The sequence below is a fragment of the Aptenodytes forsteri genome, unplaced genomic scaffold (genome assembly GCF_000699145.1).
Source record: "Aptenodytes forsteri isolate BGI_AS27 unplaced genomic scaffold, ASM69914v1 Scaffold33, whole genome shotgun sequence".
Taxonomy (NCBI): domain Eukaryota; kingdom Metazoa; phylum Chordata; class Aves; order Sphenisciformes; family Spheniscidae; genus Aptenodytes; species Aptenodytes forsteri.
Genome location: NW_008795037.1, coordinates 2,474,630 through 2,490,697, shown reverse-complemented (window position 1 = coordinate 2,490,697; position 16,068 = coordinate 2,474,630). Strand labels below are relative to the sequence as shown.

Sequence of the window (16,068 nt, the reverse complement as noted above, 5' to 3'; positions counted from 1 at the left end):
CTCTGCTGCTGTGGGGGGGAGAAGCGGAATCAGCTGCGGGGTCTGGAAGGAAAACGAGATCTGGTTGAGGCAGCGGAGAGCTTGTGCTGTGTTACTCAGGGTGAGTATGAGAGCATGTTTTCTGCAGTACTCACACAGCTTATTTCTCTGCTGTTTCAAGAATATGTAGAAAAGCCACTGAAGCTGGTGCTGAAAGTTGGAGGAAGTGAAGTTGCTGAACTCTCTACTGGAAACGCAGGACTTGATTCAAGCCTGTACGAAGACAAATCTGAACACGAAAAACACAAGGACAGAAAAAGGAAAAAGAGAAAGAAAGGAGAAAAACAAGTTCCTGGAGAAGAAAAGGAGAAAAGAAAGAGAAAAGTTAAGGTACGTATTCATGCTAGTGCATTTTAGCAAAAAAAAAAATGCTTCAACTTTCTCTAGTCTTCACATCAAAAGGTGAGCAGGTATGACTGTAACTTGTATCCTTAAATTGGAATACATTCAAACTCTGTATGTTAGTTTCGCCGATTCCTTTTCTCCAGGTGCTTTTGTTAGAAAAGTAAGGACGAGAGGAAATGGCCTCAAGTTGCGGCAGGGGAGGTTTAGATTGGATGTGAGGAAAAATTTCTTTACTGAAAGAGTGGTGAAACATTGGAACAGGCTGCCCAGGGAAGTGGTGGAGTCCCCATCCCTGGAGGTATTTAAAAGACGTGTAGATGAGGCGCTTAGGGACATGTTTCCAACCTCTATGATTCTATGATTCTATTCTATGATTCTATGAAAAAGATGAGTGAAGTCATCTGAAATTTCTCATCTTTCAAAAAATATTGGCGAGTATAAGAGCACAGAAAATTAGAAAGCAGGGGAAAATTCTATGTCTAAATAAATCCATTTATATAAAACAGAACGAAGACTTTACAAGTTCTTAATTAAAAAGAAAAAAAAAATGTATTTTCCTCTCAGGGTTCTTAACGTGGTGAGTAATTATAACACATCTATTTGAAGTAGTATGGGTACCTCTAATTTTAAATTTCCTGACTATTTATCACTAGTTTTTTGAAAACCTTCAAAAATCATCTTAGGGGCTTCGCTGGAGATGATTCTCTGTGCAGAGAATAGTGCAGACTCGTTCCTGTCATGCTATAAGTGGCTCTCTGTCACATTTTTTAAAAAAATAATTCTGTGCTGCATTGCATTCTATAGCTGAATTACTTCATTGTCCAGCAGATGGAGTCAGTACATCAAGAATACAAGGTTTTTAAAAAATTTCAAACTATTGTTTTCCTTAAACTATGTGAGGCTGTTTTGAAAAATCCAGAGAGCATTATGTACAGTAATAATGCTGGGTTTGCAGGTTCTCTAAGTTTCTATAACTATCTTTCTCTTTCTAGGAGGATAAAAAGAAACGAGATCGAGACCATGCAGACAGTGAGGGAGAACAGGAAATTAAATGTCAGACCCCTGTCAGGTTGGAATTGCCATCAGAGAAACCATTGACAAGTACTTTATCAAAACAGGAAGGTAGGAGAAAAAAAAAGACATTTCTTTTGCCAATTCCAGTTTTCCTTAATTGACTCACATTTTATTGTTCTTTGTTTCTATAGCAAGTGATGACATTTTTTGCCATCTCAGTGTTTTTCCCCATCTCATACAAAAAATTGAAATTATGTTACTGTATACTTCTTTTGCAGAATGGTACCTGGTACCTTTGTCAGAGTAAGCAGAACATTAAGTAAGGCCAACGAGAAAAGTAGATCCCCTATATATGTTGTGGGTTTTGTCACTGTATTCTTTTCATTTATGATGAATTCTCAAGTTGTATCAGTTTCGTTTAGTTGATTTCTGGTATCTTGGAAGTTTAGTACCTCGTGCAGTCAGTTCTGTCTCACACCCTTTCTCTCCCCACTTCTTTTTGTTCTAGAGGTGGAGCAGACACCACTTCAGGAAGCTCTGAATCAACTCATGAGACAGCTGCAGAGGTAAATGTGCTACAGGCTTTCAGAGCTATGAAATGAAAATATAACATACATTAAGGGAAGAGGCATATAAAAAGTTGAGTGAAAATATTATTGCTAAATACATTGCTAAAAGCACTATTTTAGGAATTTAAGTACTAGTTTAAGAATGCATACTTAAAACTTCTCCTCAGCTTAGGCTTCTTGTAAACACCTCCCGTTTCAAGTTTAAAGTACTCTTAAAAAAAACTTTCAAAAATAGGACAATTTTCCAATAATGTGATGCTTTCTATTTAAGAACCTTTTTTAAGAGAGGCACAAGAGTTTGGAATGAACTTGCCAAAACTTCTTTTACATTGAGTTCTCCTATTTTTAGCATTATTTACTATAAAAAGGAAGTACACGCTTGAAAACTTAAACCATGTTCTCTTACTGTCCTATTAACCAAATGTCTTTTGATTAAAACAATCAGATTTGCAGAATTTGCAGTTCTTTCAAGTAGTCTGTGGTTTAAGATATTCTTTCTTGACTTTAAGTATTGTATGAGAGTGGTTGAAAGATCTTTCCCTTTACCTGTCTCACCAGATTAAGCTTTAAACTCTGTTGGCGAGTTTTCTCTTAACCTTAAATTTTCAAGACCTTGGTGTCAGTTTCAAGAAACTAACAACCAACTATCAAAAAGCGTGTGTGTTTTGGTTACCTTTCCACGCATACAGAAAGAAGCAGCCACTTTTGGTTTTGAATCCTGTCTCTCAGTTGGAAGCTATTGTGCAAGCGTTCCACAGGTGTTGCAGAGTATCTGCGCTGTGTGCTTCTGCAGTATGGATAGCAAAATGCTTTTCACTGTTCTGTAGCAACTTGGCAACTTGGAGTAGAAATCCGTAAGTCATAAGTAAGCCTCAGGAAAAAGGCCTGAAATGCCAAGGGTTTCACCAATGTGTGTAGTATCAACACTGGCATAGGAGGCCAGTCTCGTGCTACAGAGTTTAGTGAAAAGCAAAAAAACAGTGGTTCTGGAGGAAAGATTCTTGCCAGCCTATCAACTAAGCCTGATCCTAAGGAGAAAATACCAACGAACTGTATTTGATTTTAATGCTATTAAAAGCACCCAGGAACATCAGTGTATGTCACAGATCACCAAAAGTCTTAGAAAATGTTGATGTAAAAACCTATTAACATTACATAACCTGAAAATTAACATAATCATAAATACACAGGTTCTATCACAAGTTTTAGCAACAAGCTTTCCCTTCTGTTAATTTCAGAGTAAGTGATGAATGACAGGTATACATGCTTATGACATTTGTTCCCTTTATTTTTCAGTGACTTAATTATTATAAAGCCACTTTTTGAAAAGCCCAAACCTAAAAAAAGGGGTGTGGGTTTGTATTTGTTTTTTTATCTTTATCAAAATGTAGAACTAACTTCTACAGTATGTTTTTAGCACTTTTTTGGTATATGGGTTTGCATATGGGATCTTTTCAACCTTCAAAAGTGAAAGATTGTGCTGACACAAGCCATTTCTAGCTTTCAAAATGTTTTTGATTCCTTTTCAGCTTAGTCCTTTCCTTTCTATTTAATTCCAAGCTCAATATGTTCTTTGTTATAAGTTGAAACATAGAAACTGTCTTTTCATTTCTTAACAGAAAAGATCCAAGTTCGTTCTTTTCATTTCCTGTGACTGACTTTATTGCCCCTGGCTATTCCATGATCATTAAAAACCCAATGGATTTTAGTACCATGAAAGAGAAGATCAAGAACAATGGGTACCAGTCCATAGAAGAATTAAAGGTAATTCTGTAAATTTTATTTTGACTACAGAGATGTATTATGCTCAATTGACTTGAACTCTAGTATTTTACGAGAATATGAAGATGCCAAAAGAACCGGTACTTCTGCCTGAAGAAATGCTTCTTGTTGAATTTTTGTGAGCAAGTAAGTTCTGGAAGTGAAAGAGGTATGTAAATACGCATCTCAAAAAGATGTGGATGGTTTCAGGTTTTATGCGGGATTAAATAGAACCTGCCACTTTGTCCTTCAGCATGTCATTTTAGATCTTTAATTGAGAATGAAAATGTTAGCATTTCTGTCACTGCTCTCTTTTTTTTGAATGTATTGCCTCTCAAAAAACAAGGAGTCTGGTGAATTTATTGGCTTTGCCTGTCTGTTACTACTTCATCATTTGCCTCCTGTCACCTCTGTGCTAGCCAGGCTTATCTAGTCATGTAGATCCACAACTAGTGAAGGCAAGATGAGCTCAGTCCTGTTGGCAGCAACCGCTTAACCCAGTGCTGTAGTGTGTCTAGTGGATTCGAGGGCCTGTTTTGAAGGCCCCTAGAGCTTTTAAAAGGTAAAAACAAAAGGTTTTGTCTTCTTCAGCAGAAATATTCTCTAGTTCTTTACTGGGCTAGATGAGGACCCGAGAAGTGTAATTAACAGTTGAACTTAGGCAGATGTTAGTTAATAGTATTGGTTGTATTTTCTTGCACATTCTTCTTTAGAGCTCCAAAACATAAGAAGAATATTCCCTGCTGTTTCAGCTGTTCCTGGTTAGTTTTTAATTTTAACTTTTCGTCTTTGTAAATAGCTGAGAAGATGATAAAATATACCTACCTGTAGAGGCTCTGCAATGAGTATAGAAGTGAAGTTTCTAGCTCAGTCATTCAAAAAATGAACTTCAAACAAGGATACATTTCTTTTCTTCATTGTAACTGAAACTGTGGCATATTCCTTATGATGATTTAACTTTGAATTGCAGCTTTTCTGTTATTAAAGTTAGCTTTATTGTCTTTTTTACGTTGCTTCATTTTGTTTTTCTTTTAGTGACTACTGATTGGTCAGGGAAGTGGGTAATTTTAGCTAAGAAGATTTCCACTAAAACTTTAAAAAGAATAGAATACTTTCAGGATGTTTATTGGGGTGCTGGTTTTGAGACTTGAATCTAATTTACATACTTATTTCTGGTTAAATTTTTAATTAAATAGATTTCTTAAATTCACTAATTAAAAATGTTCTTTGAAGTTCTTTTTCCCTGAAGCTCAAGACACTGCGTTTGCAACAAGGATTTTAATACAGTATACTACAAAATTTTAACTTTCATTCCAAAATTATTAATGTCTGTACAGGATAACTTCAAACTGATGTGTACTAATGCAATGATTTACAACAAACCAGACACCATTTACTACAAAGCTGCAAAAAAACTGCTGCACTCAGGGATGAAGATACTTAGCCAGGTAATAGAAAATACAAACCAAAATATTAAAAAATAATGCTTCTTCCTTTTAAACCCCTCTTTCATTCCACTTTTCTTACAGGGATCTCATGAAAATTAATAAAAACTTGCTTAATATTTGTTGAATGCTTGCATATTAGAATTTAAATAGTACATTGTCTTAAAGCTCATGCTTTAGTACTGCTACGAGATCAGTTATTGAAGAAATATTTGCATTTGATATTTCATTTTCTAAACTGCCTTTATACTTGCTACTATAAGAAAGAAAGAACTGAAATAAAATCATCCTCTATGGGTAGGTTAGGAAAAGATTCATTGAAGTAGCAAATAAAAGCATTCTGATGTTTTTTAGGAGAGAATTCAGAGCCTGAAACAAAGTATAGAATTCATGGCTGACCTGCAGAAGACAAGGAAGCAGAAGGACAAGATGGAACTGCAGCAAACTGGGGAAGATGAAAATGGTCCTGGGAAAGACAAAGGAGAACCTGTGGATGGTGACGCCAAAGCGTTCAAAACACCTAGCAAAGAACACAAAAAGTGAAGTATTATCTCCATAACAATTACAGGATACACCCTTTACATGCTACTGAAACGAGACTTTTAGGGACCAGTGGATGTGGGTTTCTCTCTTTCTGGTACTGCATATACAGTAAGACTTCTTCATCTCAAGGGAGCAACGTTTATATAAAGCGTCCTCATATACCAAAAATAAATAAGTTTAGAATCTTGTATGATACCATCTTTTTTTTTTTATGTAGGTAACCCTGTACTGCTCATCAACTCCATTCCTTCAATTATTTTCTATTTTAGTGTCTATTTCACTAGGTGGTACTGTTTTGGAGAAAGCTTGCAAACATGACCTTTTAAACATTTTGGTACAAATAACTATAACCAATTTCAAGTACCATTTTCTTTCGGCATAGTAGTTGTATTTGAAACATGTAAATGCATAGCTACAGAACATATACTTCCTGAAATATCTTTTAATATCTAGAAATACCCCTTTCAATGTTCTGAAATACTAGTGACTTTATTTTCAGAGATTTGAAAATACAGATACTAAAACTCAAAGTATCTAATATTTTATTTTACCAAAAATATCCTTGTTAGTTCTGTGGGAGTGATGACATAAAATCTGGCAACATGCTAAACTAGGACATCAGTATGGCTGAAGTAAGCTAATCACCTTCTCTAAAGAGACCTTTGCAGTTACTAACATAAAAAGACATTTGCTGATACAAATCTTTGTCACATATTTTCCCCAGCTATATTAAATACAGTCATATTAACTGGCTTTTTTTTGTTAGTTGTTTTGTCTACAAAAACAGTTTGCGTAGTTGGCAAAAACAACTTCTTCACTGTATCCTTTCGTGATATTTAGCCAATTGGTGTCTGTTAAATCTGTCTGTTAAAGCTGGTAACTAAGTTGCGTGGGTTTTATTCACAGGAAGGACAAAGATCTACTTGAAGACAAATTACGAAACAATAGCTTGGAAAGGGAACAAGAGCAGATTGATCGTATTGTTAGAGAATCTGGAGGAAAGTTAACAAGACGACTTGCAAACAGCCAGGTAAATCTTTGTGTATAGGGTAACTCCTTTCACTTTTTCATAAACCAGGCTTATTTAGCATCTTATGTCAGTTGAAACTCCAGGTGTGCTTTTACCACAGTTTACACCATTTTACACGACTGATCATCTGTGTAACATCATCAGGTTAAAAAAGGCATATCAGTTGAATGCGTGCTGAATTTCATCAGCAGAGCAAGTTCAGCTTAAATTTTCAGAAAATTTAGGTAAAGTAGTAGAAAAGGATGAATGGTAGGAACCTCAAGAAAGTATCTCAAATCTGACCTGCAAAAAACCCCTTAGTTCTGAAATAGCCACATACCTGATCAAAGGTTATTAATGTTACCGGAGAAGGAACCCAGTTTGGTAATATTGGGCCCATTTAATTTTCCACATGAATTACATACTTTATCTCTTAGTCTCTGCAGAAACGTTAATATTTATCATGATTTCTTAATTCCTTGTGCTGTACCAATAATAAAGTTATCTACTGTAAAAAAGTTAGAGCAGCGCTTACTTCTGAGTCTGACTGATCTTTCCAAATCCCTTTCTGATTCCTACGGATAGGACAGTTTCATTAGATGTGTTTATTAGTTTAAGGACTGTGAATGTCAACTAATATATGTTAAAATAGTCTGATCTTATTTCAGTGTGAATTTGAAAGAAGAAAACCAGATGGTACAACAACTCTGGGCCTTCTTAATCCAGTTGACCTTACTGCAGGAGGTAAGTTGGCGTGGTTTGAGTAACAAGCCAGTTTCACCTACCTGGTCTGCTGTTTTTTTGCTGGGGCAGATCAGCAAATGCTGGCCAAGAACCTAATGCTTCTTCACAGTCTGATAAAGATCTGGATTTAGAAAGCTGCAGCTGAGGGAGCATGTAGGTGGGGGCCAATTGTGGCTGTTGTTAGGAGCAGCTGGAGGGAGCCCTTAGTGGCTGTTGCTTCCCCTTTTTGCATCAGGTGTTCATGGGAGCTGCAAGAGAAAGCTTTTGCCATTGGAGAAGAGACTACCTGCCCTATGCTTGGGCTCATTTAATTCCTGGACTCCCCTGAAGTCTGGTCTATATACAGAGCGTGGTGTCTGCTGACCCAAAAAGTCACAGATGTTCCAGAACTGGCCACTGGCAGCTGTCTGGGTCCCAGATCATTTTGTCATGTCGGTGCCATCTATGTAGTGCCACCAGCTAAAAGAGTGCAGGTGCTTGACTATTTAACTGCCAGCTCATTACAGAGCTGAACTGACTAGGTCTAGAATAGACAGAAACCAAGCTGAAAACTTGACTTCTTCCTTCCCCCTCTTTGTGCAGTAGGAAACGTCAGCAAGAATAAAGTGTGGTCTTTCACGTTAAGAATCGGATCCTCTTTAATGATGCAGCCTATGTTGGGGGAGGACAGGAAGGAGGAAGACGATAGTGAAAATTTAATATTTAGGTTAAATCTTCTGTACTTAACTAGTATTACCACTTACTTGGTCTAGATTCATGTTTAAGACTACACATGGTCTTTAGTATGAAGCATTTGGAGAGGAAAACACTTTGAGAGTTGTACCCTGTTTATTCTGAAGCTTCTGGCTACGAGTATTAAATGAGTTTGGACATCTTCCTATGTCGCTTAACTATGCCTTGATTATTTCTGTATTTTGATACATCCTATTGTAGAACCAGGTTACTGCCCTGTAAAGCTGGGTATGACAGCAGGAAGACTTCAATCGGGAGTTAATACATTACAAGGGTTCAAAGAAGATAAAAGAAACAAGGTTACTCCAGGCAAGTGCTATTTTTTTTTTTTTTTTTTTAAATATATAAATCCTGTGCCTGACATAAAATATGTTGATCTCATTACTAGCACACAAATAGTTTGGAACTAAGTTTTTTTTAATGATAAAGCACTGTATTGCATGTATCTATCACACAACTAAACAGCACATCACAAAGTCTAGCTTAATTTACACATGCAAAAGGGGAGGCGTATTTAATAAAATGTTCACTTATATTGAGAAGAGGAACTACACCAGTCAGGTAAAGGTTTTTGCTAGCTTTGAAGGAGCATAGTGGGGAGCCTGAGAACCTGTTACCGGTACCAGACTGAGTTTTCATATTGTGTTAAGGCATACAGTATTGTTAATAAAACATTTGTAAATAAAAATGCATTTGGTGTAGAAGTTACTAAAAGATGTCACAGTGTGAACAGATGGTATTCTGTGAAAGTTTGTTTTCACCATAAGAAGTATGTTCCTAAAAGTTTCTTTTTGGGGATTGATTTACAACCCCTCCTCATTTTTATCCGATACACGCATATCAGAGGTAATAATTAGTCCTGTTGTTATTCATTAGTGACATACTTGAATTATGGACCCTATAGTTCCTATGCTCCAACATACGATTCTACATTTGCCAACATAAGCAAAGAAGATTCTGACTTAATCTATTCAACATACGGGGAAGACTCTAATCAAGGATCCTTCAGGTAATCAAACAACTTAGGATGCGTGTTACGGCTTTCACGTACAGAAGCAGTTATGTGCAACGCTCTGCAGTATGGGCTGTGTTTTTGCTGTTGAATGACGTCGCTACTGTCTTTAGAGCCTACTGGGTTTTGTTTGTTTGTTTTAAGAAACAAATACTTTAATAAGAGAATTCGCCTGTAAAGTGAAATTAGCCAAGATTGAAGGATTTTAATGCCACTGATAGATAGGAACACAGAATCTAAAATGTTAAGTATATTTATGACTAACTCTGAAGGACTCGTGCTCAAAGCCAGAAAAATGTTGAGTGGTACAAATGCTTATACAAACTGGAGTTTTTAACATTAATGAACTTAATTACTGCCTTGAGTGAGACGCATCTTTGTTAATGTCAAATACTGAGCAAACTACTGTGGTCATAGTGGGAGAGCTGAGTCCAGAGATAGCGATTCCCAATTTCATTCTTAAATAGTGTGTATACTGCTTGACTTTCATATTATTTACTGCAGTAATAATAATTTATTCTCATTCATAGTTTTTCTTATTCTTGATTATAAAAACTTCAGAGTTAAAGTCCTTTTATGAGAATCTCAAAAATAGAATGCACAGTGGTATAAAGTCATATGAAATGTGGGAATACTTAAGTACAGTGCAAACATTAAGTGCCTGTGCAAGTTTGCTTTCAGTTTGATGCAGCTGCCTGAGGCAGTGTACTTCTCCTAGCTTTTCAGGTTTTGTTAGGAATCTGAGTGGCTTCCTCAGCTACAAAAGGCATGGATAATTAAACTAAAGCAAGCTGTTTAGGTCAAGTTCTGTGCTACTTTTTATGTTTTCTATGCTGGACACACACACACACACATATAAAATATATATATATATAGATATATATATATAGATATATATATAGGTTTGACTTGACATAACTTTCTTCCATTGAATGTTTGGTATGAAAGTTGTTACCTTAACTATCTTTTGATCTTTTAGTATTCATGAGTTTTTGATGAAATCACAGGATTATCCTTTCTTAATGGCTGATAGTTTGCTTGATGTTCTAACTAAAGGAGGACATTCTAGAGCTCTCAGAGAACTAGAAACGGTAAGAGTGGATTTGTGAACTGTCTGGTCTTTGGTTTTAGCACACAAGCTATAAAGCTAGAGAAAGGTGATGCTGGTCCTACTGCTGGGCTCCCTTTTAATTGGTAAAATTTGAAAGTGAAGACTCATCTTTGTCAGTGGATGGATTTTCTGGAAAGGGATTATTCTGGCTGGTTAATTAGTGAAATGTGAAAATTAACAAAATACTGTAGATAGAGACAGTCACACATTCTTTCTCCGTCTACTCTCCCACTCCCATTAGCACTAGCTCCTGTTCTATTTAGTAAGAAAATATCAATAAGCAGTTGTTTAGAAATGAGATGATCATGAACAGGCTTTCTTGTTTCCATGAAAAGTTTAGTTCAGGACAAGTTTAGTTCAGTTAGTAACTAGTTTTTCCCTTTACTTGGTGCAGTACTTTTAAACTCAAATATGTGCTATGTAAAAGTGCTAAACAGCTACTCTTCAGATTCTTAGGAGATTTCAGCACCTGTAATTGCCAAACACGACTGGAATCAAAGGGGCTCATTTGACGATCTTAATGTAATTGACAATCCAAGAATTAGTTGAGAATCTCCACAAGACAGTTCCTGTTAACTAAAAGTCTTGATTTGAGCTTCACATCAATGTAAACTATTGAAATAAACAGATCATAGCCTTTTACTAATGGGTCGAATATTAGCTAGATTAATACTAGAAATACTTCATGGATCAAAGATGAACCTTTAGCCCCAGTTCAGACCTTTGCTTAGCGTTACTAGTTTAGCTCTCCTCCAGTACCCAATAGTGACACTGACTTACAGGGTTCAGCCACCACTCTTGCAAGTGTTAAGAGAAACACAGTTATGTATAGAAACAGAATACATTTCAGCCTCTAATAATCGTCCTTCCTTTTCTTCCTGCCCCCCAGCAAATAATCTGAGGTGACATCACTGGGAAAAAGCATGTGGGCTTTGCGAAGAGCAATAAAATGTGTGCTGTTAAAATTTATTTTAGTAAACATTAATAGCTGAAGAAAGCCCTCTAAAAACCAGCTACTTTGTAACTTGGTTTACAGAGGAGGCTCATTATGACATTGTATATTTACCTCACTTTAAAAATACTGCATTTTGTAAGGTTTTACTTTGAGCTTAAAGAAAAGATTAATTTTAATGCCGCCTTTAAAAATCCTTTCTCTGTTCAGCCATTGGAGGAAGCTGAAGGCCCACATGAAAGAATTGATGCAATAAAAGATGTAAAGGTAAATTTTTTCTGTATCAATTAACTACTTTAACCAACCTGTCTAACCCCCCAGTTATAAAACTGCCTACAGCTGTAAGGCCTAGGCAGCTACACTGGGACTTTGACAAGCTGTAAATATGCACTGTGTGAATGGTGACAACGGCACACTGTTTTGTAGGCATTTGGAGAGTAAGAATCTCCAAAAAAGTTAGGTCTTAAACAAGGCTATATGTCAAGAGAACTGGAAGAAAATGCTTATGTACTTTGTTTGTGATTCTTTAACCATGTGTTAGATCTTCTGGTTGGCAGCTATAGTTCTTTTATTCCTATCAATCTGATTGATGTTTTACAAGCTCGTGTTAAACCAAAGTTATCTTTGAGAAGTTTTCTCAAATACCTTGTGCCCCTACAGGCCTATGATATATCTGTAAAATCCTTCCACCCAAACTTTGTTCAATGAGAAAAAGCATAGCGGCAGTGCTAGGGAAAGGGCTGCTCTCCTGAAGCCTTCGTCAGCAGCCAGTTCCCAGGCTGGTTTTGAATTTTGGCCTCGGACCTTAGATAAACTCTGCTTTAGGTGAGCTCAAGGAATTTGTTTGTTTGTTTTTAATTGGGATGCTGGTCTTAAGTTACTGCATAGTTTGTGCGTGCCCCCAGTGTTTTTGGTAGATGCCATTTTCTATTTGAGTATGAAATAGAATAGTAAACGGAATAACTGTGGAACAGCAAAAGCTTCACAGGGTGTCTTTTCAGCTTTCCCTCTATATGTTCACTTTTTTTTGTAGAACAGACTAATTTTAACTATGTGTTCTGACTTTCCCCAAACAATTTTGTTGTTTCAAGGCTGATCTAAATATTATCTAAATGATTACTTGCTACCTTTTTTTTTTTTTTAAGATTATGGAAATCGATATTGCTGCCAGGTTGGACTCTGCTAATAACGACAGACTTACAGCACTAAAAGCAGTTACAAACTTTGGCGTGCCTATAGAAGAGTTTGATTCTGAGGGTGAGTTTTCTTGGTACTTGCACTTCTGATACGTCTGTAACTGTTTCAGTTTCTCAATCCCTTCGCATAGTCAGCCTTACCATATTTTATATCATAATGTAAGTAAATGTACTCTCTTACTAGTTAGGACTTTCTTTTCTGCATTAAACAGAGGCTGAAATCTTCCAGAGGAAACTTGATGAAACAACAAAGCTTCTGAGAGAACTCCAGGATGCTCAAAATGAACGACTAAGTACAAAACCACCCCCTAATATGATTTGTCTTCTGGGTCCATCTTACAGAGAGATGCACTTGGGTAAATACACTTTTTCTGATCACTCTTGCAGAACCGATCAAGTCCCAACTTGTATCAGCTCCAAGAAGGACAAAGGTTTAACAGTTATAGTGCAGAATACATGCCGTTAGGCCTAGAAGATGAATTTTTTTTGTATGTAAAGCCAGATGAAAGTTTTGAACCATAATTACAAGTATTTCCTCTACTTTCACTGTGCTGTGGGGCACATGACAGCCAAATGCCTCTAACTCCATGATTTTCAAACAAGGGTTGCTCACGTGTTACCAAGTTCTTACTGTAAGGCTAGCTTTATTCCGGGTTTGATCTAGTTACCAGCCTATTTTATTATACCAATTAATACCAATCATTCATTTTTTAATTATTTGAGCAAAGCTTCTTGTCTCACGGGTCAGTTATACAGCCTGTGTTAATGGCAACCTTCTAAGAGAGGACTGTGTGCAGACAGTGTCTGTTTTGCAAGTAAAACTAACTTGTGCAATGTCAGCTACAGCAGATGTGGTCTAAAATAACCCCCTCAACTGTGGTAAGATAAATTCCCCATTATTGGAAAAATATTACCAAGCTGGTATTATACCAAGTCTAAACCAGATCAAAATAACCCCCTCAACTGTGGTAAGATAATATTTTTCCAATAATGGGGAATTTACCAAGCTAGTATTATACCAAGTCTAAACCAGATCAAATATTTTGTGTTTAAGTACTTACAGCTTCCTTTTTGAAGGAAAACCACATTTGTAGCAACAAGAACAGTCTCTCTAGTTTGTATACAGAACTAAATGCTGAATCCTGAAAGCCAGATATTCCTAACACGCACGCAACTGCTGTGTGGGTGCCACCAGAGCTCTCCCTGCTGCTGTATTAGTGTGACCCAAGCGTCATTAGCTTACTCTCTAACTTTCAGTGTTTCTTGATGGCAGCAAGCCTTGGTCAGCAGCTATTTCATTCCTCCTATTCTTCTTAACTGTCTCTTTTATAGTTTCCAGTATGCCTTGCACGATTGCACACAGTACAACAAAACTCTTCTGTTGCAGAAATGTTATTTAACATAGTTCTATTTGTACTTAAATAATTAAACTGTTTACAGGGTGAAAGGCTCATTTCAGGGATTTTGTGTGTACATATAGCATATCAATACATCCACTTATCTTTTCTAGCGGAGAGAGTAACCAATAACCTGAAAGAACTTGCACAACAAGTGACTCCAGGTGACATTGTTAGTACATATGGAATCCGGAAAGCAATGGGAATTTCAGTTCCTTTACCCGATACCGAAGAGGGCTGGGTAGATTTGACAGAGGGTGAGTATACAAAAACGTGTTGTAGCATCTGTTCAACTGCAACAAAACCACATCTGCAAGTCATTAGACTGCCTTGTGGTAGAACTTGCAGTACCTTCGTTCCAACTTGCAGTTGGTCTCCCCTCTTTAAAATTCTGTTTCTAATGGAAAGTTGCTGTGTTTGGTCTCAGTCCAAAATTAATCTTTTGGATGTATGGAATTTTGGTTCAGCTACATAAAGGAGCTATTTTACCATTCATCTTACAGCTCTGCCAAATTTTAAAGCTTGGCAATCTATTCAATTTTAGTTTTTCCATTTAGCGTGAAGTTACAAGAGAAGAGTTAAAATTCCTCACTTGCTAAAACGAGGACATCACACTTCCTTCTTCTCCAAGCTGTTGGCTGTGCGCTCCTTTTGCTTAATTTGGCCAGCTGTAGTGCTTTGTAAGTTGACAGCATCAGTTCAGCTCAACTCATCCAGCCAAAAGTAACTACTGGTTTTGCTGGATTAAGGAGTCAGGTCAGTGGAAAAATCTAAGTGCCAGAACCAGATCTCCCCCGCATGGCGCACAAGCGGTAAAAGCATACCCAGCGTTTGTGTTAGTCCCCAATTTTTAAGGAAGGTAAGAATTTCCTTTCAAGAAACATAATTCACACAACAAACTTACTCTGTCGTTTATAAAATTTCATTTAAGGTGTTATTTAATGAAAAGAGCAGGATTACTTCAGGAACTTACTTATCTGTTTGAGGAAACTGCTCAAGAAATCTCAATTTCAAAATTATTGGGCAATTTTTTTCATAGCACTGTACAAGACAAGAGAGGCTATGTAACAGGACCAACACACACAGTATTTTCTTGGACTGTTCTAGAACAGACAGCTAACACAGGACTATCTGCACAAATAGAGTACTCCTAAAGTCATTTGCTATTGTAGATGCATTTCTTTCATTTAAAAGTTATATATGCTAATTGACCTGGTATCTGTTGTAAACTTTCAGACTTTCAAGAACCTAAAAAGACTGTCGCCATCCCTGAAAACGAGTGTGGTCCACTTGCAGTCTGAAGCTCTGGTTAAGTTTACAGCTGTTTGTTTGATTCTATTTAAGAACCAGATAAACTTCCTTCAGGTGCATTCACAGAGCTTGTGTATATTGTGTGTTAAACTACTCTTGTTTATTAAATTTTGGAATTGATGCCATTTGAAATTGAATGGTTTGTATTAGGGTTACTTCTGCCACATAAACACATTAAATTATTCTTTTTGCATTCCTTATTATTTTAAAGCACCTCTGCAGCATTTGAGTTCTCCTAGACTGTTGAGTGTCTGGAAGAGTCAAAGCATAAGTGAAAGTGTGCCTATATATATGGTGCAGGGACTCAACCAAACATTTCAAAAAGCAATGTATAGAGACTGTTTCTGAATCTTGTTGGGGCAAAAATCATTAGTACCTGAACATGCAAGTTTCCCTTTTTAAAATTACTGTGTAACTCTTACAATCATGAGGCAGAGAAATAAACTTTTGAAAAAACCTGATGCAGCCTGATGAATTAACAAAAGATCAGCATTGTGAGACTTTGAATGTGGATGAATCTCCTCTTGGAGAAACAATGCCATCTGCTCATAGTACTCTAAAACTCGAGGGCAGGCTTAGAAACATACCATGACGATAAGGTGAGACTAACAAACCCATTTGTTAATATAGTACAGTCAACTCTGAGACACTCGCATAGACAATTATTCTTATTACTTGGAGGTATTACTAAACACTGTCTGGATAATGATTTTAGGCTTGCTTATCAGAAAGGAGAGCATAGTTAGAGAACTCCTAGCATTAAAAGTCAATTCCCTATTCACCAAAACTGCAGACTGACAATACAGCTTTCAGGCAGAGGGGAGAATTCAAGCACCTTTGCGGTATTACACACAGAGCCAGTGACTCTTGTACAAGTAGGCTTTTCCC

The 16,068-nt window shown here is 36.8% G+C and overlaps 1 protein-coding gene across 1 annotated transcript; it reads left to right on the top strand.

The window, feature by feature from the left end:
• Positions 1-29: 29 nt before the first annotated feature.
• BRD7 (bromodomain containing 7) lies at positions 30-15,373 on the top strand. Its single transcript, XM_009276715.2, has 16 exons — positions 30-369; positions 1,377-1,506; positions 1,907-1,964; positions 3,587-3,731; positions 5,066-5,176; positions 5,528-5,712; positions 6,623-6,746; positions 7,394-7,469; positions 8,403-8,510; positions 9,078-9,210; positions 10,193-10,304; positions 11,487-11,543; positions 12,422-12,533; positions 12,685-12,828; positions 13,983-14,126; positions 15,106-15,373. The coding sequence occupies exons 1-16, from the start codon at positions 115-117 to the stop codon at positions 15,168-15,170; spliced, it is 1,959 nt and encodes a 652-aa protein (XP_009274990.1). The 5' UTR covers positions 30-114; the 3' UTR covers positions 15,171-15,373.
• The last annotated feature ends 695 nt before the right edge of the window (positions 15,374-16,068 follow it).

Excerpts from the sequence above, each read along its gene's own strand:
- BRD7 (XM_009276715.2), top strand. The coding sequence starts at position 115 with ATGTTTTCTGCAGTACTCACACAGCTTATTTCTCTGCTGTTTCAAGAA. Across the intron at positions 370-1,376 it reads AAAGAAAGAGAAAAGTTAAG|GAGGATAAAAAGAAACGAGA; the intron begins GTACGTATTCAT and ends TTCTCTTTCTAG. Across the intron at positions 7,470-8,402 it reads AGTTGACCTTACTGCAGGAG|AACCAGGTTACTGCCCTGTA; the intron begins GTAAGTTGGCGT and ends ATCCTATTGTAG.